Source organism: Drosophila takahashii, chromosome 2L (assembly GCF_030179915.1).
Source record: "Drosophila takahashii strain IR98-3 E-12201 chromosome 2L, DtakHiC1v2, whole genome shotgun sequence".
Taxonomy (NCBI): domain Eukaryota; kingdom Metazoa; phylum Arthropoda; class Insecta; order Diptera; family Drosophilidae; genus Drosophila; species Drosophila takahashii.
In genome coordinates, this window is record NC_091678.1 from 14,139,395 (window position 1) to 14,162,616 (window position 23,222).

The window sequence follows — 23,222 nt, forward strand, 5'->3', positions numbered from 1 at the left end:
TTCTATCTTTATTTCGATTAAAAAAAAACGTCTAAATTGTGTTTATTTTTCAAATTTTACTTTTTAATTTTTATTTACATTTACATTTGTATTTGATTATTTTTTTAGAACATGGTTATCCACTTCCTGCACCAACAGTACGCAGAAGGAAGGAAATTAAATTACATCCACATGGTAAAGTTTTCATTTTTGTTGTGCCTTATTTGTTCGATATTAGCTACCGCTAAATACCATGTATATAAATTGTTCCCGATTAACTGCATGAAATTCTGTGTGCTGCTCTGTAAATTGAATGCAAAACGAAAAAAGCCTACCTCTAGCTATCCTAACTATTTATTAATATCCATCTGAATGTTGTTAAACACCATAATTTAAATATTTTTTTAGCGCTGTTTATAACAAAGATATTTTTAATGTTCCCCTGCAGCAACACGTGCTGGTGATTACTACATGTTCGAGGAGATGGACGATAAGTTTGAACTTGACCTGATACACGACGAGATTGATTTTCTGGAGGAGGAGAACATCACCGAGAGCGAGATGAAGATGCAGCGCCGCAAGACCCTCTACGATGTGAGTTTCCAGATATTTTCGATCGGGATTTCTCTGAGATTAGAGTATTTTGCATGCCCATCAACGGCCCGCATGAGTTTTGAACCGTTTTTAAATTCTTGTAAATTCTCCAAAAAAAAAAAACAAAATCCAAAAATTGCCCCGACTTGTGATCGAGAAGGTGTGGAAGGATCTGAATGACGCCGAGTACCGTCGCCACTTCTATATGCGTGAGCGTTCCTACGCCTCAGAGCCGGGCTCTCGCATAGCCCTGAAGTTGGACGACGAGAAGGAGAAGGCTGGCCACAATCTGGGCCTGGCCACCGACGACGACGAGGATGACGATACCATTGAGTGCGATCTGGGTATGCGCACCTCGACGCTATCCGAACCGCTTGACTTTGGTCGTCGCAGCCAGACGCTGCTGCTCGAGGTTGTGAGTCTGAAGGGCAGAGTTACCTACCTTTATCTTGTCTTTAATTGGCGCACCTCCCGTTGATTTCACTTATTTTGCGCCCGCATTATCAACCTGCCGACCAGCAGTAGGGCGCACTCACCTCAAAATACTGTACAAAAAAATATACAAAATATATATGCATATTGTATAAGCTTGATTATTTCGTTAAATTGTGTAAATGTATTTCGAAATCCATAATATTTCGGGAATAATCTAACTCCATATATTTTTGTGCATCCGCAGAAGTCGAAGGATGCACCCACTGGCGATTTCCCCTCCACCAGCAAGGGCATCTCCAAAGAACGCGATGCGGCAGCGGCTTCTAGTTCGGTCAGTCCAGCGCCGACCAGGGATGTGGGTGATCTGCCTGTTATACCGCCACCTTCCACTGGCCTGGCTCGCGAGGCCACCTCCAAGGAGACCTCGGATAGCAAGTCCAAAATGGAAGTGGACAGCGGCGAGGTGACGGCCAAGGATTCGGATGAGGACTTCGATACCAATCCCATCATCAGACTGCTCGAGGGCTTCTTGGTCACGCTGACCATAAGACTGAACCGCTTCTCGCGCAACTATCGCTTTGTGAATCGCATCCTGGCCGGCGAGAAGAAGACCCTCAAGGTACGTTGTAGAATCTCACTAATAGTTAAACCTCGGATTTAGCATATTTGTCCATTTTTGGCCCGATTTTTAACAAAATTTCTAGGTAGGTGTCATATTTTTCAAATGTAATAAATTCGGATGCATATCGGAAATATTAAAAATATGTGCATAAAATATGCAAAGTATATGCAAGCAAATGGACGCTCAAAATTTTTAATGCAGCCCTCTGGTATTATAAAGACTTCAGTAAACACGGCGAGCAATTAAAACGAGCAATTTGGCCGATAGGGCCAAAAACTATTCTGCCCCTTTTACTATTTTTACAAGGGGGTTGGCAATATAAATAGGCTTTCCTTAAATTTGGGAAAAAATTAGATATCTCAGAAATTATGAAAAGGAACAAACAATTTTCTTCGGGTAAAGTAGGTTGGCTATGAAATGGTCAATCTTGAATAGTTGAGTTTTTTTTTTATATTTTGCATATTTTATGCATATATATAAAAGTATGCAAATATGCAAAATCCGAGGTCTACTAATAGTGTAAAGCTTAAGTACTGATTTTGGAATTTCTTTTCTTACAGGAATCCAGTTCGTTGAATCGTCTTGGGCTGTCCAGTGCCGCTGCCATGTTCCACTTCCTCAAATCCAATCTCGAGAGGTATTTAGAAAGCAATCCTGGAACCCAGAGTGTCCAGTGTGCGCCGCTTGCGTTAAATTTGAATTAAGTTTTGAACTTTGATTTTTGGAAACTGGAAACCCGAGCGTCCCTAGAGTAGCGTGTTCTGATCGCGTTACGAAACGTTGATTTCATTTTGTACCTTACGTTCGTTAAGAGTTGTGTTCGGTTTTGATTCAATATTTATTTGGTATTATTTCTCTTCTTTTTATTTGCATATTCGTTTTACTTTTGTGTTCCGTGTGTTTGAAACTCTGTACCTGCTTCCACAACATACTACTACTCTCGAAATGAACAACACACCTGCAACAATGTCTCACCACCTCACCTCAATCATTTGTGCCACCATGTCGCTGTTGTTGTTGTTGTTGTTGAACCCGATGAAACCCGATATTGAAGCGATGAAAGTGACCCGCCCGCCTCCTCATCCACCCCGCGGCGGGTGGTGATCGCACCACCGAATGCCACCGAGCACTCAGACCCCACCAGCACCACACTGAACACGAACACGACAACCACACCTCTATCACCACCAGAACCACTGCAACCACCAACTACAACCAGTACACCACAGCAACAGCATCAGCATATTCGCGCTGCCGACGAAATCATCGAACTGCCTGTAGATACCGTTGATGGAGTCAGCCATAGGTAACCCAAAACCACCCGAAATTATTTGTTTTTCAAAGCGGGGACTCCAAAGGAATTTGAGATGATATTTTCAATTCTAATGGGTCAGATGCAAAACCTGTTGTCTGGACATTTTCATAGTTGTTTTGAGAAAACGTTATCAAAATTTCATATTTTTCAAAAAACAAATCAAATAAATTTAAACCTATTTACACAATTAAAAATCTATATACAAAATTACACAAGTAATTAAATAACAATTGATTCCATATTTAATTTTTAAACTAACTCCACACTCAATAAATTGCACCGCTCAATTTTTATACGTTTCTTTTCATATTATTTTCAAAATCAGATCCCCACATTTCATTTGACTAGAGCTAAATTATCTTAATGTGTCTAGAATCTAGATGTATGTCAAAAACGAACAATCCAGATCGAACAGAAAAACAGATCCTTACTAATTTCTTTTTCTTACATTTTACATTCTTCTGCGCGCATTTCGATCATCCGATAAATTTATGTTTTGTTAGAAAACAATCAATCAATTCATCGCCGCCAGCCAAGGGGTAAGTAGATCGAAGCATTCTACCAATCTTAGACTAAAACGAGATCAGTAAAAATCAACTAACACGAGACATGTACAATCTATGTGTCAGCTCTCTAAGACTCTCTACTAAGATCTCCTAATACTTGAGCAATTTTCTCTCTATATATACCTATATGTAAACCTCATCTGAACTGCATTGTGACACCAATTTTACATTTCACTCCATTCCATTCCTATTGCCACCCCATCCCTGCGCTGTGTCATATATATAAATCGTATATATAGCACGATGCTCAGTCGAAAATCGGACTGTGGCCTGCCTGAGATCCGCATTAAAGCGCCCTCTGTCGAGCGCGGTGCACACTATTACCATAATCACCACAGCGGCGGTGGCTCAGGATCCTTGAGCAAACACTGGTCCTACGAACAGGTGGACAGGTACTGGTCCCGCCCACTAACTATGCGTATAGCCCACTATCCCCTAGCCTATTGATGTGCCTATTAATGTGTTGGTGTCTTTCGGTTTGTGTTCGTAACGCTAAATAACTCTCTTTAAATAGGTGGGTCGATTTAAATAAGATCTTGGGGACAGCCAATAATAGTTATGATTCAAGATCAGATCTATTTTCTGTTTTAAATAATATTTATTTTTAACAATTCCAATTTTATATAAATTTTAAATAATTGTTCAAAAGATTTGTTATTGGTATAGATTCGCCCAAGAGCTTTTATTTTAAATCGACCACCTCCCTACTCTTTATCTGTGTATCTTTCAAGCTCATGCCCATCCTCATGATCATGATCATCTGGCCCACTCTACTATAACATCTATCACGACTCTCTGTCTCTCCCCTCTGTATCTTTTGGTAACTGTAACTGCATCTGTTTCTGTATTTGTATCTGTATCTCTGCCTCTCCACTAAGTTGTATTCGCTGCTATGATTTAAACCTATCTCTATGCGTTCTTTGCTAGTATGTACCGTTGTCTGGCTTCGATTAACCCTAGTTTAAACCTAGTTTTGTGTTCCACCCGAGTTCCACACGATGCACTCGCATGTAGACTGTGGAGCATGCAGCGCACACACATTCCTAAAAAGAACACAGCACCCGGCATGTCAAGTTGATAGATTCCACAAATCTGTATAGAGATGTGATATATGATCTAATAATGTTTGTACGATCTTCCAGCGCGGGTGAATTCAATCTGGAGGAGGAGAACTTTGCCCAACGAGATCACCATATCATTGTGGAGGTGCTAATCTCCTCGTGGTACGCACTTTTGGCCAATACGGATCTCATTTGCTACATTGTGGTGTTCATCAATCAGGTGAGATATGGCTTAAACCCTCTCTGAAATTGTATTAATTTTCCTATCATTTTTCAGGTGGTCAATGCCAGTCTTATCTCGCTGCCGCTGCCCATCATGGTCTTTTTGTGGGGCACCTTGTCTCTGCCACGTCCCACGAAAACCTTCTGGGTCACTTTGATAGCCTACACCCAGGCCATTGTCCTGATCAAATGCATCTTCCAGTTCAAACTGATCTGGTCCAACTACCACCAATTGCCCAACCAACCGCTGGCACCGGCCAAAATCTTTGGCGTTGAGAACAAGGCCCAATATGCGATTTATGACCTGATTCTGCTGCTCGTCCTGTTCCTGCATCGCTATCTGCTTAAATCGCAGGGCTTGTGGAAATCGGGCTACAAGGACACGGACAACCAGTTCACCAAACCCACCGCAAGTGATGATCGCGATGATAGCGACAATCTATCGCAACCCGACTCCCGCCAGCTGAACGATGATGCCGCCCAGAAGTTGAGTCTCCAAGTGAGTCAGGCTTCTCTGCCAGGATCGCCAGAGTTCAGCAAGAGTGGCATCAACCAGTTAGAGTAAGTCTATAACAAAGAAAACCAGGAAACCTTTAATCATAATAATCTCTTTATTTTAGACGCACCAAGTACACCTCGTCGCTGTACAAGTTCTTCTTTAGTCTGGTCCACAAATCCCGCCTAGCAACAGATGTTTATGCCCTGATGTTCCTCTGCGATTTTGTGAACTTCTTTGTGCTGCTTTTTGGTTTCACTGCATTTGGAGTAAGTTACGTTAAAAACTAGAGCCCTGCGTTAATCATTCAATTTATGTTTTATCATAGTATGCCATGAAATTTCTGATTTGTTTAATTTAATTCTATGTGAAATATATTGAATGTTTTTCTAATTTATTTCGAATTGAATGAATAATTTTTATGAATTTTTTGAATTTGCCAGTTTTTTTTGTGCTTTCTTTTAAGAACAAGAAATGGAAAATTTTTAACAAATCAATGTTAACTGCATAGTAAATAAAATTCAGGCAGATTTAATCACAAAATTATGACCCTTTCTTCTTCTAAAGAAATTATCGTTTGAATTATTTCGGAATTCATGCCATTCATTCATTCAATTCTATTAAACTCAAAATTCAAATTCATTTAATTCTATTAAACTCAAAATTCTAATTAATTCATTCATATAAATCAAAAAATTCAAAATAATTCATTGAATCCATTAATTCAGGGCTCTATTAAAAACTATAAGATTCTATAAGTTATCCAAATCTAAAACTCCCTATCTTAAGACCCAACAAACGGAAAGCGACGAGGGAGTCCAAACCTATCTGGCGGAGAACAAAGTGCCCATACCTTTCCTCATCATGTTACTGGTTCAGTTCCTGCTCATCGTCATAGATCGAGCTTTGTACCTGCGCAAGGCCCTGGTGAATAAGATTATCTTCCACTTTTTCTCGGTGATTGGAATCCACATTTGGATGTTCTTTGTGGTGCCGGCTGTTACGGAGCGAACTTTTAATTCCCTGGCACCGCCAATCATTTTCTACGTGATCAAGTGCTTCTACATGCTGCTAAGCTCGTATCAAATCAAATCCGGTTACCCCAAACGCATTTTGGGCAACTTCTTCACCAAGGGATTCTCGATGGTCAATATGATTGCGTTTAAGGTGTACATGCAGATTCCGTTCCTGTACGAACTGCGAACTATATTAGACTGGGTTTGCATCGACAGCACAATGACCATATTTGACTGGCTGAAGATGGAGGACATCTTCTCGAATATCTACCTAATCCGCTGCACCAGACAGTCGGAAACTGATTTTCCGGCCATGAGAGCCCAGAAGAAGGCGTCGCTCTCCAAGCTCATCATGGGTGGCACTGTTGTCCTACTGATTGTCATCTGCATCTGGGGACCCCTTTGTCTGTTTGCCCTAGGCAATGCGGTGGGCACCTCGAATGTGCCCTACCAGGTGTCGCTGTCGATACGAATTGGTCCCTACGATCCCATCTACACAACGAATAACTACGATAGTATCTTCGAGATAAAACCCGAAATGTACTCTCAAATGACGAACGCATATATTAAGGAGAAGCAGGCCCTCACGTTTATTACTGGCTACGATGCAACGGATGTGGCGGCGGTTAAACTGGCTGGGAACTCACCATCCCTCTGGAATATAGCACCGCCGGATAGGCAGCGACTATTGAACGATTTGCGAAACAGTAAGATCATTACTTATTACTTTAAATCCTCAAATGAATTATTAATTAATTAATTATTTTAGATCACACACTGAAGGCCCGCTTCTCCTATTCCCTCACCCGAAAGGCTCCCGCCAAGGGATTAAAGGAAAATGTTGGCGATGAGCATGCCATTTCTCTGGACGAATCCTTCGAGGGACGGGCAGCGCTTATTCGTATGCTCAGCGAAACTCATGACGTGGAGCCAAAACTCAGCAATATCACAACGAATGGAACAACCAATGAAGCAACTAATGGTACCACCAATGGAACAACCATTGGAACTATTTATAAAACAACACCCGAAGTGGAGGAGGTAGTTGTGCTACCAGGCGTGATACCAAAGTTCATCAAGGTTCTCAATTCCGGCGATGCTGCTGTGGTTGGTGTGCTAAGTGAAAAGCATCACGATTACCGACCCTTGGTTATCAAAATGCATCGAGACAACGAGACCAATGGATTGTGGTGGGAGATACGGGACTTCTGCGACGATGCCTTCTACAACGAAACGCTGTCCAAGTTTGCCTACAGCGACTGCACTTCGGGAATAGTGATGTACACGTTTAACGACAAGAAGTTCCCATCGACGTTCAGTTTCCTCACAGCGGGAGGGTGAGTGGGCAGAAGATTTATCAGTACTCAATAATTATAATATTTATCCCCACAGCATCATTGGTTTGTACACCACCTTTGTGTTATTGGCCTCGCGCTTCATGAAGTCCTTCATTGGTGGTCAAAACCGAAAGATTATGTTTGAGGATCTGCCGTATGTGGATAGAGTTCTGCAACTTTGTCTGGATATTTATCTGGTAATTTAAATAGTCTGGGGTTTTAAATACAGTTTATAATCCATATCATTTTCCTAGGTACGCGAGGCTTTGGAATTCGCTCTGGAAGAAGACCTGTTTGCCAAATTACTCTTCCTGTACCGATCGCCCGAGACGCTTATCAAGTGGACTCGTCCCAAGGAGGAGTACGTGGACGATGACGGCGACACCGACTCGATTCCCAGCCGAATGAGTGTGCGCCGGCCCGAGCAGCTGCAGCCGCAGCCACCACAATAACATAGGGCTAACCCAAACGCTTAAGTAATCTAGAGTTTGTTTACGTATTTAGTACGTATTGCGTTATCGTAGGTTTCATAGACTTTTTTAAACATTTTTATATCGAGAAGGAAAAAACACAAATCGAAACACAAAAGTACACATCACTCATTTATACAGTCGTTCGATTTTTTGTCAAAAGTACTGCCCGTGTGTGAAACTGTGTATTTAGTTTTAAGTAAGCGAAAAGTGTTGATATTTGTTAGTTTAAACAAATGAAAATACTAGGAAATGCAATTGCCTAAACAAGCAAATAATTTATTTAAGTTACTCGTAATTAAGTGTAAAAATCGAAGAATAGTTGCGGAAACGAAATAATAATAATACTAATGATGAAAACTCATATTCAGGGAATTTAGCATTTTACAGAAACCTTAAAAATAATAACTAAATTAAAGCATCCGAGTTATTAAGTAACAATAACTATAGCGTCTAGATAATTAATGTTTTATATTTGTACGAAACAAAAATATCACGTAATATTAACCATATTGCTTCGAATCGCATACATTTCTAAGCTATTTGCCTGCGTGTGCCCTTTACAAAACTGATTAAGAATATTAAGTATATGTTATACTGTTTGTTATAGAACTAAATCGATATATGTTGCATATATATAGAGCGTTGACTTTAGTTATAGGCATATCACGTAACATATTTTTGTATTGAATGCAAATATCATTTGCTTAAGCAACTGTTCTCTAGGCGAATCCATATCAAAGTGAAAAATGTAAATTGCTATACCGCGTTGGCTTTGAAATGAAATTGATCAACTACACAAATATCTCCCATTTGCAATCTCTTAAAATTAGTAAACGCCAACTAACTCTGTATGTTCTATTTTACATATGTATATCACAACGAACTAAAACTGAAAATTGTAAAAATTAATGAAGTTTTGTACCAAGAAGCGAACAACATAAACAACGTAAATATAATATGTACCTATTTTTTATAGTTTAAATTCAAAACTAAGCTTAACAACTATGTGGAATACTTACGAACTAAAATAAAGAATCCAAATTGATTGGGTAATTGTCTGGAATAGGTATTTATACACTAATAACGGGAAAAGAACCCGCAAAAAGCGCGAATTCTTTAGAACTTATTTAGAGAAATGTGACGCGGTTTGGGACTTTCTTGCACATTGATGAATTGGGAACTTAGTGTGTCGAACAAATAAAAACAATCAATTAGAGATGTTTTTTATTTTATTTTTTATTTAACACAGATACAAATTTACAAATATTGCAAAGTGGATAGAGTTGAAAATCCCCAATTAGGGAATTCGTGTGGCACAATTTCTATAATGATTAAACCTCAGCTCGCTGTCCTCGCTCGTGGCACTCTCGCTGCTCTCCTGGCGGTTGATCTTGACGGCAGGATACACCTCCTCCCACTCGGATTCGCTGCGACTAAGGACACCTCGCCGTCGCGGCGTTGCAAAGGAGCTCTCCTGCTGCTGCGTTCTGGCGGTGGCAGCGGCTGAAGATGGGGGCACAGGATTGTTTAGCATTTGGGTGACGCTCTTGGACAGTCGAATCGACTGGATGCGATTGTAGCCACTGCCCGATGGCTTGATACGCTCCAGTTTTGACGTGATTCGTGCCATCTCACTGCTCATCCACTCGGGAGCGCGCATGTTGTTCATGTGCGACGACTGCTGGTCAAGTAAACCGACAGGGGAATCGGTCAAGAGCTTTTATAGCAAGGTGCGAGTGACATAAGTCCAGTCACAAATCAATACGGCTTGCATTAGGCCTCTGTTGCGCTTGGGTTTCCACCCCCAGTGCTATTGACCTATTAACTAATCAAACACTCGGCCATGCAACACCTTCGATTATTGCAACAAAATATACATAACATTTAATTAAGAACTAGGCGAACGGCGAGGGACACAGAGAGAGACGAGTTAAATAAGAATAACAGAATAAAATAGCCACAAAATTCGAGCTAGTGGTGGGTCAGTGCAACGAAGATATGCAAAACTGTGTGCTATATATGTATGTACATAATCTAGTTTCGAGGTCCCTGCGCTTAAGACACCTTGCAGTTGTCGTCGTGCAGCCGATCGCCATCGAGCTGAACGTCCTCCTCGGCGGTTGAGAAGATGCCGCCCTGCAAGACCTTGTTGACTGCGGCTCGAGCCAAATAGCCCGTGGTCTCCGAATATGGCAGCGAGTAGAAAGCCTTGAGATCCTCGTTCTTGGTCTGCTGGGGTTGAGGCTGCGGTTGGTGCTGTATGTTGTTGTCCTTGCAGTACATCGCAAACGCCTCCGCCAAGATGCCGTCCAAGTCCAGAGCTTGTTTGAAGTGCAGCTCGGGATTGCTAAAAGAACAGACCACCATTAAATTAATTTGATTTAAATTAATTTTTAAAAATATAAATAAATTATTTTACAGTGGTCGGCATAATTATTTTAACAGATTTTAAAGTTAAATGTACTCATATTTTGAACTTATAATAGATACATTTTGGCACCTATAGAAAAAGCACTTCAATTGATTTTTGGAAAATAGCTAAAAATTACAATTTTAGCTGCTTTTTCTTCATTTTCATACAACATTTTACTGAGATCGTTCCATTTAAAAAATATATATTTTAAATCTTCATGTCTATCTTACCGATTTAGTATAGTGGCCACAATGCAGAGCAGCTCCACGGTTATCTGACGTCTTTCCGGACGGTCAATGCAAATCAGAGTCTCCTCGACCAGCAGATTAAAGGTCAACTCGCCGCGACTCATGTTGGTGAGAGTGGGTGTGGCTGGCAGGTGATGACCCTGGGTCAAAATGCCCTGAGGTGTTCGCTGTAGGATCTCCCAGATTTTGTTGTAAAAGTGCTTTGGCACGCGGCACAGGCATCCCTCGAGTTGGCGACGCTGCAGGGTGGTGAGTCTATTGAAAGAGGTATTTGATTCATTTTAGTCTCAATAGTTTCCTCATCCTTATACATACTTTTCCTCCACCGCCCATTCGCTGACTGTTAGGACTTTCTGCAGAAGTATGCGGACTTGGAAGGGCGAGAGATTGTCCACATCGATGCTCTGTTGGCCTGAGATTTGCAGATAGATTCGCATGGCCTCCAGCACCCAGCCAATGCGAATTTTCAGTATGCCACGGAACATGGATGGATTGGTGGCTATCAAACGGCCACAGTAAAGCACCACTTCCTGCTGCAGCACCGCCTGAATGACGTCGTATGGCTGGACACTCGTGTACATCACATTCTGAATCTCCGCCGGTGTCATGGGCTTGTCGAACACCGTCTCCTTCTGGCCAATGATGCCCACGGTGAGTTCCTTGCCATTCACCAGCACAGTGGTGATAAACGGACTGATCGAGTCCACAATGTGATGGAGCAGCGAGGAGCAGTAGCGCACGGCCCGCCAGTAGCGAAGCGAACCAGCGCGATGATAGAGCTGCGTCAAAGCCGTGTTTACATTCAGGCCGTTGACCTCGAAGTGCGGACCCTCGCGGTTGAGAATAATTCCCCACAGCTGGCACAGACAGTAAATGGAATCTGTGCTGCGCAAAGCATTGATGATGTCCGGTGTGGGTTTGGTATCAAAGTGCTGGAATGTAGATTAAGGTGTAAAGAAATTTGTTTAGCCAATTATTCTAGTTAACTTACCGCAACGGAAATCTTCTCCTCCACATAAGTCAAGGCTTTCGGGACATCAGTCAGCGATTGGTAGCCAATGTACTCATGGTTTATCTGCGAGAATGCATTCTCGTTGTCGGTCAGATCGCTTTGGTTCATAAAATCCAGATGCTCAATGCACGAACTGCTTATCAGATTCTGCAGACGACCTATGCGAACTTTCATGCCATCGCAGTAGCCTTTTTTTAGCATGGCCAGCAAGTCGAGCATCTCCTTGAACTGCGGATCCCGCATGTGCTCCTCGCGGATGAGGAGGCAAACGGTGGGTCTGCCCGACAGCCGCCAGTACTTGCCCACAAACTGTAGCTCCGTCTTGATGTCATCTATTAGCAGAGCCATGTCTCGGTAGAGATAAAAGTCGGAGACTTCGAAAATCAGTGGATAGCAGAGAACGGTCATGCCGCAGATGCGATACACCTTGCTGGTGCCCAGGGATCCCACGGGTCTCGATGGACGACCGGACAGGCCAACCTTGTTGTTGACTCCCAGATGTTGATAGACTTTGATAAGCTCTGTGGAGCTCCAGATTTGCACAGGTTCCACCTGGTAAATGGAAAATGGATTAATATGCAATATAGTGTTGTGAAAATATGGACTCACCTCATGTGGCGTCTGCGTTTGAATGCCATAGGTGGCCATCATGGCCTGCAGTCGCATGGACTCGGCAATCAGGACAATCTGCACCACCAGATCAGTGGCAGTGCCCTGTAAGGATTACCAAATCATTATTAAAAAATGTACAAATATCCCAGATGTTGGATTAAAAATGTTAGGATGCATGAGGCCAATTCAAGATTCTTGGATTTTAATCACATAACAAGAAAATTTTGACTAGCCAAATGCCAAAATGCAAAAACACACAAAAGGGGGAGGTATAAAGTGGGAAAAGGATCGGGGGAATACTAGCAGAGGGATAAAAGTGTGGGATGTTGGAGAATATAAGTACAAGTTTAGGAATTTTAACATGCCAAACAAATATTAGATGGCGGTACAGCCAAGCACAATTTGGAAATAACTTACAAAAGAATTTAGAAAATATTTAATACCCTTTTAAGTTATTGAATTTTAAAAATATTTAGATTAAGTTCAAATTTTTATTAAGGCTCTTTTTCAGGGAAATTCCAATTTATATCATCTCTGCCAATTTTTGTCCCTAAACAAAATTAAAGACCCAGCCCAGGCCCGAAATTTAAACCACAAATTACCTTCTTGTCATCCAATATTATAGGTATGCGTGGTTTCTTTATGCACAGTGTGGAGTTTTTAGTAAAGGAACATATGGATATTTAGCAAATGGCGATAAATTAGTATTTAACATATTTTTTAAGGGCTCAAGCAAAGCTGCTGTCTTTTGGCATTTTATTTTGAAACGCTGCCCAGAAAAAGCGTGATTATTATTTGGAATATTTTAGAGTAAATTCCCAGTGTTAACACCTTTGAAATAACATTTAGCCAAATCAAGCTTGATTGTTCTACGGCCTTTTGGTTAATTACATGAATTAGGAACTGCAAACTACGTAAATAAACCCAAAGTCTGGTGACAAATTACTTACAGTGCCCGGTTTAGCCTATATAGCGTGTGTTTATGTTGATTTTGAAACAAAATATGCAGTATATTGATAGGTATATATAGAGAGGAAAGAAAACCGAAAAGAGTAAAGAGAAAACTTTTGATTTAGATACCAAACAGAATTTGTTCACAGTATACAAATAAAACGGGGTATACAGAAATAATAATTCATACTGAAAATAAGCAAATAATCATTTCTATAGTGTAGTTGTGTGTTGAGTGTGTGTGTTTTTTGATCGTCAAGTGTGTCATAGTTATATCTTTTCGATCAGTGTGTCTTGCCGAACATGAAAAAGCCACAATAAGTTAACTAGGTGATCTTTGGTGCGAATGTGTCTGTGGTCTAAAAAGCATAATTTAGTTTGTACACATACGTATAATTTATGGTCTATATAATTTTGAATTTTAGAAATCAATAAAAGTTTTTTTTTTGGTATAGCAGGACATCTACTTACTTTGTGTTTTTCGTCAATAGCTTTGCCCTGTTATTACGAAACCAATTATTATACAATTTGGGTTTTTTTTATGGACGAACGGTTTGAATTCGTTCGTTTTTGGATATATAGATGTGTGGTAGCAGTAGTATGTGGTAGTGGTTGGTAGTAGAGAATGAACAGAATGTAGATAGAATTAAATATCAAGAGCCAATTATTCACTTAACCCATTACAAGGTACTTAGGCAACAGAACAGAACTTATGTGTATAGGATACCAATTTGGGAGCGAACGCAGACACACACGGCAGACACACAAAACTCATCAGCGGCAGCGGCGGCAGAAGCGGAAGGTCCCAGATAGCCAAGTCTAAAGCCCTTGTAAACCCGACGCTATGAAATGTCTCTTTTACTCCAGTTTTTTAAAAATTTCTTTAAGTTTTAAGCCCGAAAGTTAGAAGTTCGAATTAGAGCCCTGCATGAATGGATTCAATGAATTATTTAGAATTTTTTGTTTTATATCAATGAATTAATTCGAATTTTGAGTTTAATAGAATTGAATGAACGAATGGCATGAATTCCGAAAAAACATTTTTTGAAGAATAAAGGGCCATAATTTTGTGATTAAATCTGCATAAATTTTATTTTCTAAGCAGTTAACATTTATTTGTGAAAAAAAATGTTTCACTTTTTGTTCTCAAAAAAAAAAGCACAAAGAAAACCTGGCAAATTAAAAAATTAATAAAAATTATTCATTCATTCATTCAATTCGAAATGAATTAGAAAAACATTCAATTTATTTCACATAGAATTGATTTAAACAAATCAGAAATTTCATGGCATTCTATGATAAAACAAAAATTGAATGATTCACGCAGGGCTCTAGTTCGAATAGGAAACCTTTCTCCCTTTAGATTTAAATTGAATTAATCACTTCATAGCGTTTAATACCCTACACAAATCCCGATTCCAACTCACCTGGAAAGCCGAATAGCGACCCGCTCTTCTGGGGCGATTGTAGCTTGGCAAATAGCGGCGAATGGGATCCAATTCGTTGATGTGCAGCAGTCCTGCGGTCAGCAGCTGGGCAATGATGAAGAAGGACTGTCCCCAGAGGAACAGCGACTGCGATGGAGCTCGCATATAGGAGCCATCGCCATCCGGCGCATAATACATCGTCACCACAGGATCGCCGTTGACATCGGTGCGCAAACAGCGACGCAGATCGTTCTGGAACTCCTCGATCTGCTCGTTGTTGTTCTTGAACACACCATCGATGATCATGGCTATGAAGAAGAGCGGCCACTCGCATTCGAGGCCCTCGAACTCCTTCAACTCTCCCGAATGATAGTAGCGCCGGGATTTGTCCTCGTTCTTGCTGAGGAAACCATCGCGGGTGAAGCGCTTGAAGCCCATTTTGCAGCGCAAGCGATTCACCACATTCTGTTTGGTCTGCTCCACCAGGCGGTCTTCGTGCGAGGCAAAGGCGGGAAAGGATAGGGTGAGCAGCAGTGAGGCATCCACTCCCTTAAAAACAGATTATTGTAATAAATATAAAAGCACACACTGTAAAAAACTTTTGTTATTAACATGTTAAATGTCAAAGTGTTAAGGTCAACAAAAAATTATTGAACTGTGTGTAAAAAATTGAATCCTACATATGTTAGAAACATAAATAACACACACATGTCATTTGTGTTATTAACACGACGTGTTTTTTACGCAGCGTGTTTTTAACACAATGAGTTTTTGACATGTGCTAACAATTATCTCTTCCGATTGTTAAATTTAAAGTATGGGAAATCATTGTTTTAACCCTACTTTAAATTTAACAAACGGACGAGAAAACGGCTTTAACACTGTTGTATTTGACACACTTGTAAAAATTTAGCTCACACTGTAAAATACAATTTTTCATGTTTTTAACATGTGTGTCAATTTCGGAACCCTAAAACATATAGAATTTCCAATTTATACACTAATAAACAACCTTTGAGCTGGACTCCCTGGGCAGCATGGTTTCGAAAATACTGCGATTGCGGTTGTGCGCATCGATATCCACATAGACAACGCTCCACGAGGCTCCCTTTTCGCCAAACAGGTTGCATCCGTTGATGGCCTCCAGGGCGGACTTGGCCATGCCAATGGAGGAGGCATGGATCTCCGGAGTGCCATTGTTATACTTGGAGCCCCGCTCCCACATTCCAAAGTCGGGCGTACGATAGGCGCGCTCCACATAGTACACGAGGTTCTGGACAAAAGCCACCTCGTCGTGGGTGTAGATGATCTGCAGGCCAGAGGTTATCATCTGGACCAGGAACAGCAGATAGAGGGAGACCTAAAGGAGGGATAATCATACGTTTTAGGTATATTATTCAATAAGTAATACTGATATCCTTACACAATCAATCTGCAAGTGGTTGTAGAACTCATCGGGGTAGATCTTCTCGCCCGTGTGCAGCTGGAACTTGCTGTGCAGGGCATGTTGGTTGGACTGACGCTGCTTGAAGAGCTCCACCCGCGAGGCCTGCTTCACCCAGCACTCCAGGATGCCGCGCATGCACTTCACAGTGCTCTGTCCCAGTTCATAGGACTTGCCGCGATCATCATCGATCCTCCTGTACGCCTGATACAAACTCCACACGGCGGAGGCACAATAGACGCTGTCCCGCACCGAACCCACCACCTGGTCGGTGCTCATCACCGGAAACAGCCCGGTGATGGGGCTCTGGTAGCGCAGCAACTGACGCTTGACTGGCGGGAAGAGAAAGTGTTAGTTAGTAGCTTCGGGTTATCTGTGATGTGCAAATAAACAAACGATTCTGTTTACAATCAAGCTTGGGGCGTCGACATTTGCAATGCTTATTAATAGACCCCTTCAATTGGTGCTCAATTGGCCGCCCTAGAGACGCAGTTCCAAGGTTATATAAATCGAATCCCATCCTCACCGATGCCATAGTAAATGTCCAGCTGCTTCACCGTGTCCTCGTAATTGGATGTCTTCAGGAACTGGTCCAGATTTATGTCCTCCAAGCTGTTGTGGCGTCCGCTGTCCGGAGCCCCCGAACTGCCGCCTGGAGTTGTGACCGAGAGACCGAGTCTGGCAATGGGAAAATGGTAAATTTTCATCATTTAAGTTGTTAAATGTTCCATAAAACTTACGATTTCGGCACATTACGCATTATATCCTCGCCAATTGAATCCTCCAATAAGAAAATGTATCAAAGTCAAAAAAAAGTCAAATGCTTCTAACAGCTGAGCAGCTTTTCAGCGGCATCTGGCAACGCTGCGCATTTAAATTGGGGATGGGAGACTTGTCGATGAACATAAGGCGGGATATTTAAATCGGTAGCTAGAAATTATAAGAAATTAAATGTTTCCATGTTAAAAGATTTCCTTTGAACATTTACCAGTTCATTACCAAAACAAAAATTATTTTTCAAACGTTTTCGAATATTTTGTAAAATACCCTTGCTTTTTGGGGCTTTCTAACGTTTCGATTACTATTTTAGGGTGACCAATTTTACACCATTGCTAAGCAGCCCTCGCCGATAAGTGACAGTTGACTTCGCTATGGTCATACTGCTGCCGGCTTTCTTTTTGTATGCGATTTGTTTTTGTGCCATTTATGCCGTCGTCCTAATCCTCCTGCTCTCAAAATGCGTGCGCCTGATGCGCTCCTGCTCCTCCTCGCTGTCCTGCCTCTCCTGCTGACCTCCGTGCGCGGAACCCTCGCCCCGGACAGCCAGAAATCGAGGGGGAAACCCAGGGAAAGTGCGCTGCGTGGCGGTCCGCAAGACGTCGATGTTTTCGACCTGAAACTGGTGAATCCCGAGCCGCTGGCCAAGGACATAGTTGCCCATCATCGGGGTTACTTCAAGGAGACGGGACTGAGGCGATTCAATGGCACTACACTGGGCTATGTGACTCCAGTAAGTACTTCTGTATATGCTCCCCATTTCTTTGTTTATTTACATTGTTTACTTTGCTTTTGTAGTGGAACTCCCATGGCTATGATGTGGCCAAGATCTTTGCCAAGAAGATCGACATCATTTCGCCCGTTTGGCTGCAGATTGTGAAGCAGGGCGATCGTTATGCCGTCGCAGGAACCCATGACATCGATGCGGGATGGTTAAGCGATGTGCGGAGGAAGGGAAAACAGGCCCATAATCAGCGAACAGTTAAGGGTATTAGGTTGATTTAACCCCTTTCTGCAATCTCCTACTTAAAACACCTGCAATTTCAGTCTTTCCCCGCTTCATCTTCGATCACTTCACCGATCGGGACATCAAACTCTTGCTTAGCGATGCCCAGGAGAGGACGAAAGTGAACGAAGCTCTGATCAAATGCTGTAAGGACAATGGCTTCGATGGTCTCGTCCTGGAGGTGTGGTCCCAGCTGGCTGGGCGCATAGATGACAAGATTCTGTACGCATTGGTTCTGCAAATGGGTGGGTTTAATCCAGGGTTTAGAAAATAACACACTCTTTAAAAAACCTGTGTTATTAACATGTTAAGTGTCAAATTGTTAAGTTCAAAAAAAGTTATTGACTTGTGTGAAAAAATTGTAACCTACATATGTTAGAAACTTAAATAACACACACAAGTCATTTGTGTTATTTACACGACGTGTTTTTTACTCAGCGTGTTTTTAACACAATGATTTCTTGACATAAAAGTGTCGGAATTGTATGTTGAACTGAAAATTTCACGGTTTTCTAGAGTATAAGAAATGTAATTTTCATTTGTGATAAAAACACAATGTGTAAAAAAAAAGTCGTGTTCATAACACATTGTAAAAAAAGCACAAGTGAGCTGTGTGTGTTAACTATTATTTTTCACATTTTAACACTTTTGTTTTTGACACACATTTTCATGTTTTTAACATGTGTGTTACTTTCCGAAACCTGGTTTTATCGCTTAAAAAGTGTATTACTCATTATTAATCAATTGATACGATGCCAAATCCCTAGCCAAAGAACTCCAGAAGCAGCAGCTGCGCCTCATTCTGGTCATTCCGCCCTTTCGCAAGGATACCGGGAATCTTTTCGGGGAGAAGCACATGGACAAGCTGTTCAAGCACATATTCGCCTTCTCGCTAATGACCTACGACTTCTCCAGCGTTCAGCGACCGGGAGCAAATGCTCCCCTCTACTTTGTCCGCAAGGCGGTGGAGACAATCGCCCCAGAAGGTTGCGCTGATATGGCGGCAAAGCGAGCCAAAATTCTGCTTGGTTTGAATATGTACGGCAATGATTATACGCCCGATGGCGGTGGACCCATCACCTTTTCCCAGTACTTGGATCTGGTGAGGCATGTGAAGAAGCATTTGACTTATGATGAGAGAGATGTCGAGAATTTCTTCGAAATCAAGTGAGTTTTTTTATTTTCTTAAGCTTAAAGAATATCTGTTAGTATTTCTACATTTTCAGAAACGATGATGGTCGCCACATTGTCTTTTATCCCACCCTCTACTCTATAAACGAGCGCATAAAGCTGGCCCAAGAGCTGGGCACTGGCATTTCGATCTGGGAACTCGGCCAGGGCCTAAACTATTTCTACGATCTCTTTTAGTTAGCTTGTATTCTAAGTAGCATGCAATGCACAATACATATTCCAAATAAAATGTCGGCTTTTTTAGCTAAAACGCTTTTAACCGATGTATTTGTTATGATTATTTAACTAATTAAAAAATTAACACAATTTTTTTAAATAGCGCGCCTATTAAAAAATCTTTCAGCCCTGGTAAAGTAATCGAATTTGGCAAGAACATCGATAACATATATTGAACTATCGAGACCATAGTCGAAAAGATTTTAAAATTATTTTTTACAGCAGCAAGAAACGTTCCACATGGTAATTTACAAATTAAAAAATGTATTTATTTAAAAAATTTACGAATTTAATGACATAAGCCTGCTCATCGATATTATCGCCCAAGCATGTTCACTGGCTTTTCGATACTATCGCGAGTGGGCGTACCAGCTCTAAACGGATGGCTCTGCCATTTCGTTTTTGTCTTCACCCCAATAAAGTTGATAGACCTACAAGTAAGTTTTATAAACTTAATTTTTGTGGGAAATAATGGGTGTAAAAGTAGAGTAATTGTGATTTTGCACAGCCAGAGTAATGAATAATGTTATTAGCTTATTTAAAGTGGAAATTTTTAAACGATGGGGGTTTTTTCCTAAGAAAAATTGCTTTGCCCCTTGGGACACCACGTGTTTCAAAATGGCGACTGATGAAAAATGCTCGCGAAATATGATGAATACTTTAAATGCCTTTTGCGGTTTAAGAGCAGAAAATCCTGGGATTATCTATTATAACTTATATATACTTAAAACTAACCTAACCTTTTTCCCCCCTTCCAGAATGGCGGACGCAGCTCCAGCCCGTAGTGGTTTCCGTGGCGGATTTGGCTCTCGTGGTGGTCGTGGTGGACGCGGTCGTGGCCGTGGACGCGGCGCCCGCGGACGTGGCGGCAAGGAGGACTCCAAGGAGTGGGTGCCAGTGACCAAGCTGGGACGCCTGGTGCGCGAGGGCAAGATCAAGTCTCTGGAGGAGATCTACCTGTACTCGCTGCCCATTAAAGAGTTCGAGATCATCGACTTCTTCCTGGGATCCGCTCTGAAGGATGAGGTGCTGAAGATCATGCCCGTGCAGAAGCAGACGCGTGCTGGTCAGCGTACCCGTTTCAAGGCCTTCGTCGCCATCGGCGACAACAACGGCCACATTGGTCTGGGCGTTAAGTGCAGCAAGGAAGTGGCCACCGCCATCCGCGGCGCCATCATCCTGGCCAAGCTGTCCGTGGTGCCCGTGCGCCGCGGCTACTGGGGCAACAAGATCGGCAAGCCCCACACCGTGCCCTGCAAGGTCACCGGCAAGTGCGGCTCCGTCTCGGTGCGCCTCATCCCCGCGCCCCGCGGTACCGGCATCGTCTCGGCCCCCGTGCCCAAGAAGCTGCTGACCATGGCCGGCATCGAGGATTGCTACACCTCGGCCCGCGGCTCCACCGGCACCCTCGGCAACTTCGCCAAGGCCACCTATGCCGCCATCGCCAAGACGTACGCCTACCTGACCCCCGATCTGTGGAAGGAGATGCCCCTGGGCTCCACCCCCTACCACGCCTACTCGGACTTCCTGTCCAAGCCCACTGCTCGTCTGCACGCCGATGCCTAAGCGAGCGCACCAGCGAGGCCAAGCAATCCAGAGTTTTTGAATAAAGTCATGAACCTTAAAATATAATTTATTGGCTTGTCTTTTTGTGGGGAAAATGATGTACCTATTGGGCAGAGTTGTACTTAATTGGTAATTTCATTAGCATTAAAAAAGTAATGCTAATGAAATCGGGTTTCATTATAATTCAAAAAATGAAATGCTTAATAATAATTTACTTTTGTGCAGAGTTGTGCCCAATGAAATACTTTTGTATTAAATTGGTAATTTCATAAGCAGTTAAAAAAGTAATGCTAATGAAGTCGGGTTTCATTATAATTCAGTAAAAAAAACTTAATAATGAAGTCCTTTTAAAAAATTAATGCCAAAGGAATTTTAATTCGTTACTTTAAAAAAGTAAAGTAAGTAAGTAAGTAGTGGAATATTATTGCATTACTTTTCAAAATAAAAGTGAGTACTAAGCCTAAGAATTGAATTTTTCAAATGTAATGAAATATTTTTTCATTGGCATTAATCAAAAAGCCTACGAAATGTCATTTTTGTATAAAAATTTTCATTTTGCCGCCTTTTTGATTGAAGTGAGTACTAGGGTTAAGGCTTATTTTTCAGTAAAAATAATAATGGTAATTGAACATTATCTAAATAAATAGGAATATAAATAAATAAATATAATTCAGAAAATAAAATGCTTAATAATGAATTTCTTTTGAAAAATTAATGCCAATAAAATTTAAATTTATTACTTTAAAAAAAGTAAGGCCAATAGAATACTATTGCATTACTTAAAAAAAAAAAAATCGTAATGAAAAAATATTTCATTACATTTGAAAAATTGAATTCTAGTGCTTATTTTTCAGTAAATATAATAATGGTAATTTTCAATTCATTACTTTAAAGTAATGCCAATGAAATATCGTTGCATTACTTTTCAAAAAAAAATGCCAATGAAAAATATTTCATTACATTTGGAAAATGCAATTCTAATGCTTATTTTTCAGTAAAAATAAAAGTGTTAATTTAACATTTTCTAAATAAATAGAAAATATCAGCCCTTAAATGAACTTTGCTTTGTGATACTAAGTTTTCAAGACAAAATACATTTAGCTTTTAAATTCTGATGCCAAGACAACTGGGAAATTGATATGCCCGAGTAAAGAAAACCCTTTGGCATGCCGCTTAAAGTACATTTATATTTAAAACATTACACTTAAGATAGAAAGATCTACGCCTTCACGCCGTAGGCCTCTGGCATACGCTCGATCGCGTACTTGTGCGCCGCCACGTACATGATGGGCACACCCGGAATCTTGCGGATGCGGTTCTTCAGGTCCTTGTCGTTGGTGGCCACGATGTAGCACTTGTGCTGGCGCACCCGCTCCACCAGGCAGTCGTCCGCATAGGTGCCCTTGTGCAGGCAGGGCAGCCGCTCGAATCTCGGATCCGAGATGATGCGCAGGGCCAGCTTGTACTTGTTGCCCAGCTTCTCCAGCTCGGCGCGCACACAGTCGGAGATGTAGGGTATGCACTTGGCGTACAGGCAGTCCATCATTCCCTGTACAATGTCCAGTTTGTTCTTGATGCTGAAGTTGATGAAATTGGTGTCCAGAACGATGTGGTAGGGCGGTCCCAGCTGCGTGTTGTACTGGAAGAACAGGGCGGAGCTCTGCTGGGTGGCCTCGTGCACCTTTAGCTGGTGCGGATCCTCGGCCTTCTTCCTTTTTACCCGAATCTGATCCTTGATTCGGGCATCCGTGGGCTTCATCATGCGTTTTAGTTGCGCTGTGCGCTGTTTCTTAGCCTTTTGCGTCTTCTTTTGCTTTCCCTGTAGTGCAAGGAAATTGGTAAGGATCGGAATTCCATAATAGGAAAAAGGTAATTACCATTGTGAGGTGTAATTTCTATAAAAATTTAAACAATGTAAATAAAAATGGGACACACGTGCATAAACTATTTTGGTGATCAGCTGTTTTGGTTTGAACAGCGATGATTTGATGAAACTATCGATTGCAGCTATCGGCAGTTTGAAAAAAGTTAATTTTGCGTGTACTGAAAGGTAATTAAAATTAATTTTTGTATTTATTAATTTACATTTAATTTAAAATTAGTTATTTTCAAGATTATACGATTTGGTTAAACTATCGATCAACCTAATTTAACCGATACGATATTCACAAGGTTGCTTGATGGCTGATCGATAGTTCGCCGCCATTTTTACATATACTTTTCCTTCCACGTGCATTTCTATA

General features: G+C 41.4%; 6 protein-coding genes across 15 annotated transcripts in view; 3 read left to right on the forward strand and 3 right to left on the reverse strand.

Moving 5' to 3' along the window:
• Positions 1-9,179, forward strand: part of Piezo (piezo type mechanosensitive ion channel component) — a 33,481-nt gene extending 24,302 nt beyond the window's left edge. For 2 of the 7 annotated variants that reach the window (XM_070216007.1, XM_070216031.1), the window contains 14 exons: positions 109-174; positions 428-573; positions 1,253-1,627; positions 2,191-2,267; positions 2,685-2,936; positions 3,449-3,484; positions 3,751-3,903; positions 4,654-4,792; positions 4,850-5,355; positions 5,415-5,559; positions 6,080-7,013; positions 7,076-7,643; positions 7,699-7,840; positions 7,898-9,179. In XM_070216007.1, the coding sequence (XP_070072108.1) occupies positions 109-174; positions 428-573; positions 1,253-1,627; positions 2,191-2,267; positions 2,685-2,936; positions 3,449-3,484; positions 3,751-3,903; positions 4,654-4,792; positions 4,850-5,355; positions 5,415-5,559; positions 6,080-7,013; positions 7,076-7,643; positions 7,699-7,840; positions 7,898-8,095 (3,737 nt within the window). In that variant the 3' untranslated portion in view covers positions 8,096-9,179. Of the gene's footprint in view, positions 1-108; positions 175-427; positions 574-733; positions 989-1,252; positions 1,628-2,190; positions 2,268-2,684; positions 2,937-3,448; positions 3,485-3,750; positions 3,904-4,653; positions 4,793-4,849; positions 5,356-5,414; positions 5,560-6,079; positions 7,014-7,075; positions 7,644-7,698; positions 7,841-7,897 lie in introns of all 7 variants that reach the window. The other 5 variants (XM_070216042.1, XM_070216066.1, XM_070216147.1 and 2 more) reach the window with 4 other exon arrangements.
• Positions 9,180-9,342: 163 nt separating this feature from the next.
• On the reverse strand, positions 9,343-9,835 carry LOC108058336 (uncharacterized). The gene has a single exon (XM_017143027.3). It carries the CDS (start codon positions 9,783-9,785, stop codon positions 9,414-9,416), a length of 372 nt encoding a protein of 123 aa, XP_016998516.3. The 5' UTR covers positions 9,786-9,835; the 3' UTR covers positions 9,343-9,413.
• Positions 9,836-9,974: 139 nt separating this feature from the next.
• Positions 9,975-17,117, reverse strand: LOC108058334 (probable phosphorylase b kinase regulatory subunit beta). Of its 4 annotated transcripts, XM_070214004.1 has the most exons (12): positions 16,964-17,117; positions 16,750-16,901; positions 16,203-16,555; positions 15,792-16,139; positions 14,780-15,328; positions 13,824-13,850; positions 13,352-13,366; positions 12,399-12,503; positions 11,769-12,341; positions 11,093-11,709; positions 10,760-11,032; positions 9,975-10,463 (listed from the first exon to the last, which is right to left on the reverse strand). In XM_070214004.1, the coding sequence occupies exons 1-12, from the start codon at positions 16,981-16,983 to the stop codon at positions 10,172-10,174; spliced, it is 3,324 nt and encodes a 1,107-aa protein (XP_070070105.1). In that variant the 5' UTR covers positions 16,984-17,117; the 3' UTR covers positions 9,975-10,171. The 4 variants fall into 4 exon arrangements, with proteins under 4 accessions (XP_070070105.1, XP_016998514.1, XP_070070112.1 ...); XM_017143025.3 differs by lacking the exon at positions 13,824-13,850; XM_070214011.1 differs by lacking the exon at positions 13,352-13,366.
• A 245-nt stretch (positions 17,118-17,362) lies between these two features.
• LOC108058311 (chitinase domain-containing protein 1) lies at positions 17,363-19,431 on the forward strand. Its single transcript, XM_017142967.3, has 5 exons — positions 17,363-17,733; positions 17,799-17,988; positions 18,048-18,251; positions 18,774-19,173; positions 19,233-19,431. Exons 1-5 carry the CDS (start codon positions 17,461-17,463, stop codon positions 19,372-19,374), a joined length of 1,209 nt encoding a protein of 402 aa, XP_016998456.3. The 5' UTR covers positions 17,363-17,460; the 3' UTR covers positions 19,375-19,431.
• A 309-nt stretch (positions 19,432-19,740) lies between these two features.
• On the forward strand, positions 19,741-21,045 carry RpS2 (ribosomal protein S2). Its single transcript, XM_017143064.3, has 2 exons — positions 19,741-19,850; positions 20,172-21,045. Exon 2 carries the CDS (start codon positions 20,173-20,175, stop codon positions 20,977-20,979), a length of 807 nt encoding a protein of 268 aa, XP_016998553.1. The 5' UTR covers positions 19,741-19,850; position 20,172; the 3' UTR covers positions 20,980-21,045.
• Positions 21,046-22,145: 1,100 nt separating this feature from the next.
• On the reverse strand, positions 22,146-22,955 carry Bka (FCF1 rRNA-processing protein Bka). Its single transcript, XM_017142970.3, has 2 exons — positions 22,857-22,955; positions 22,146-22,798 (listed from the first exon to the last, which is right to left on the reverse strand). The coding sequence occupies exons 1-2, from the start codon at positions 22,857-22,859 to the stop codon at positions 22,199-22,201; spliced, it is 603 nt and encodes a 200-aa protein (XP_016998459.1). The 5' UTR covers positions 22,860-22,955; the 3' UTR covers positions 22,146-22,198.
• Between the last annotated feature and the right edge of the window lie 267 nt (positions 22,956-23,222).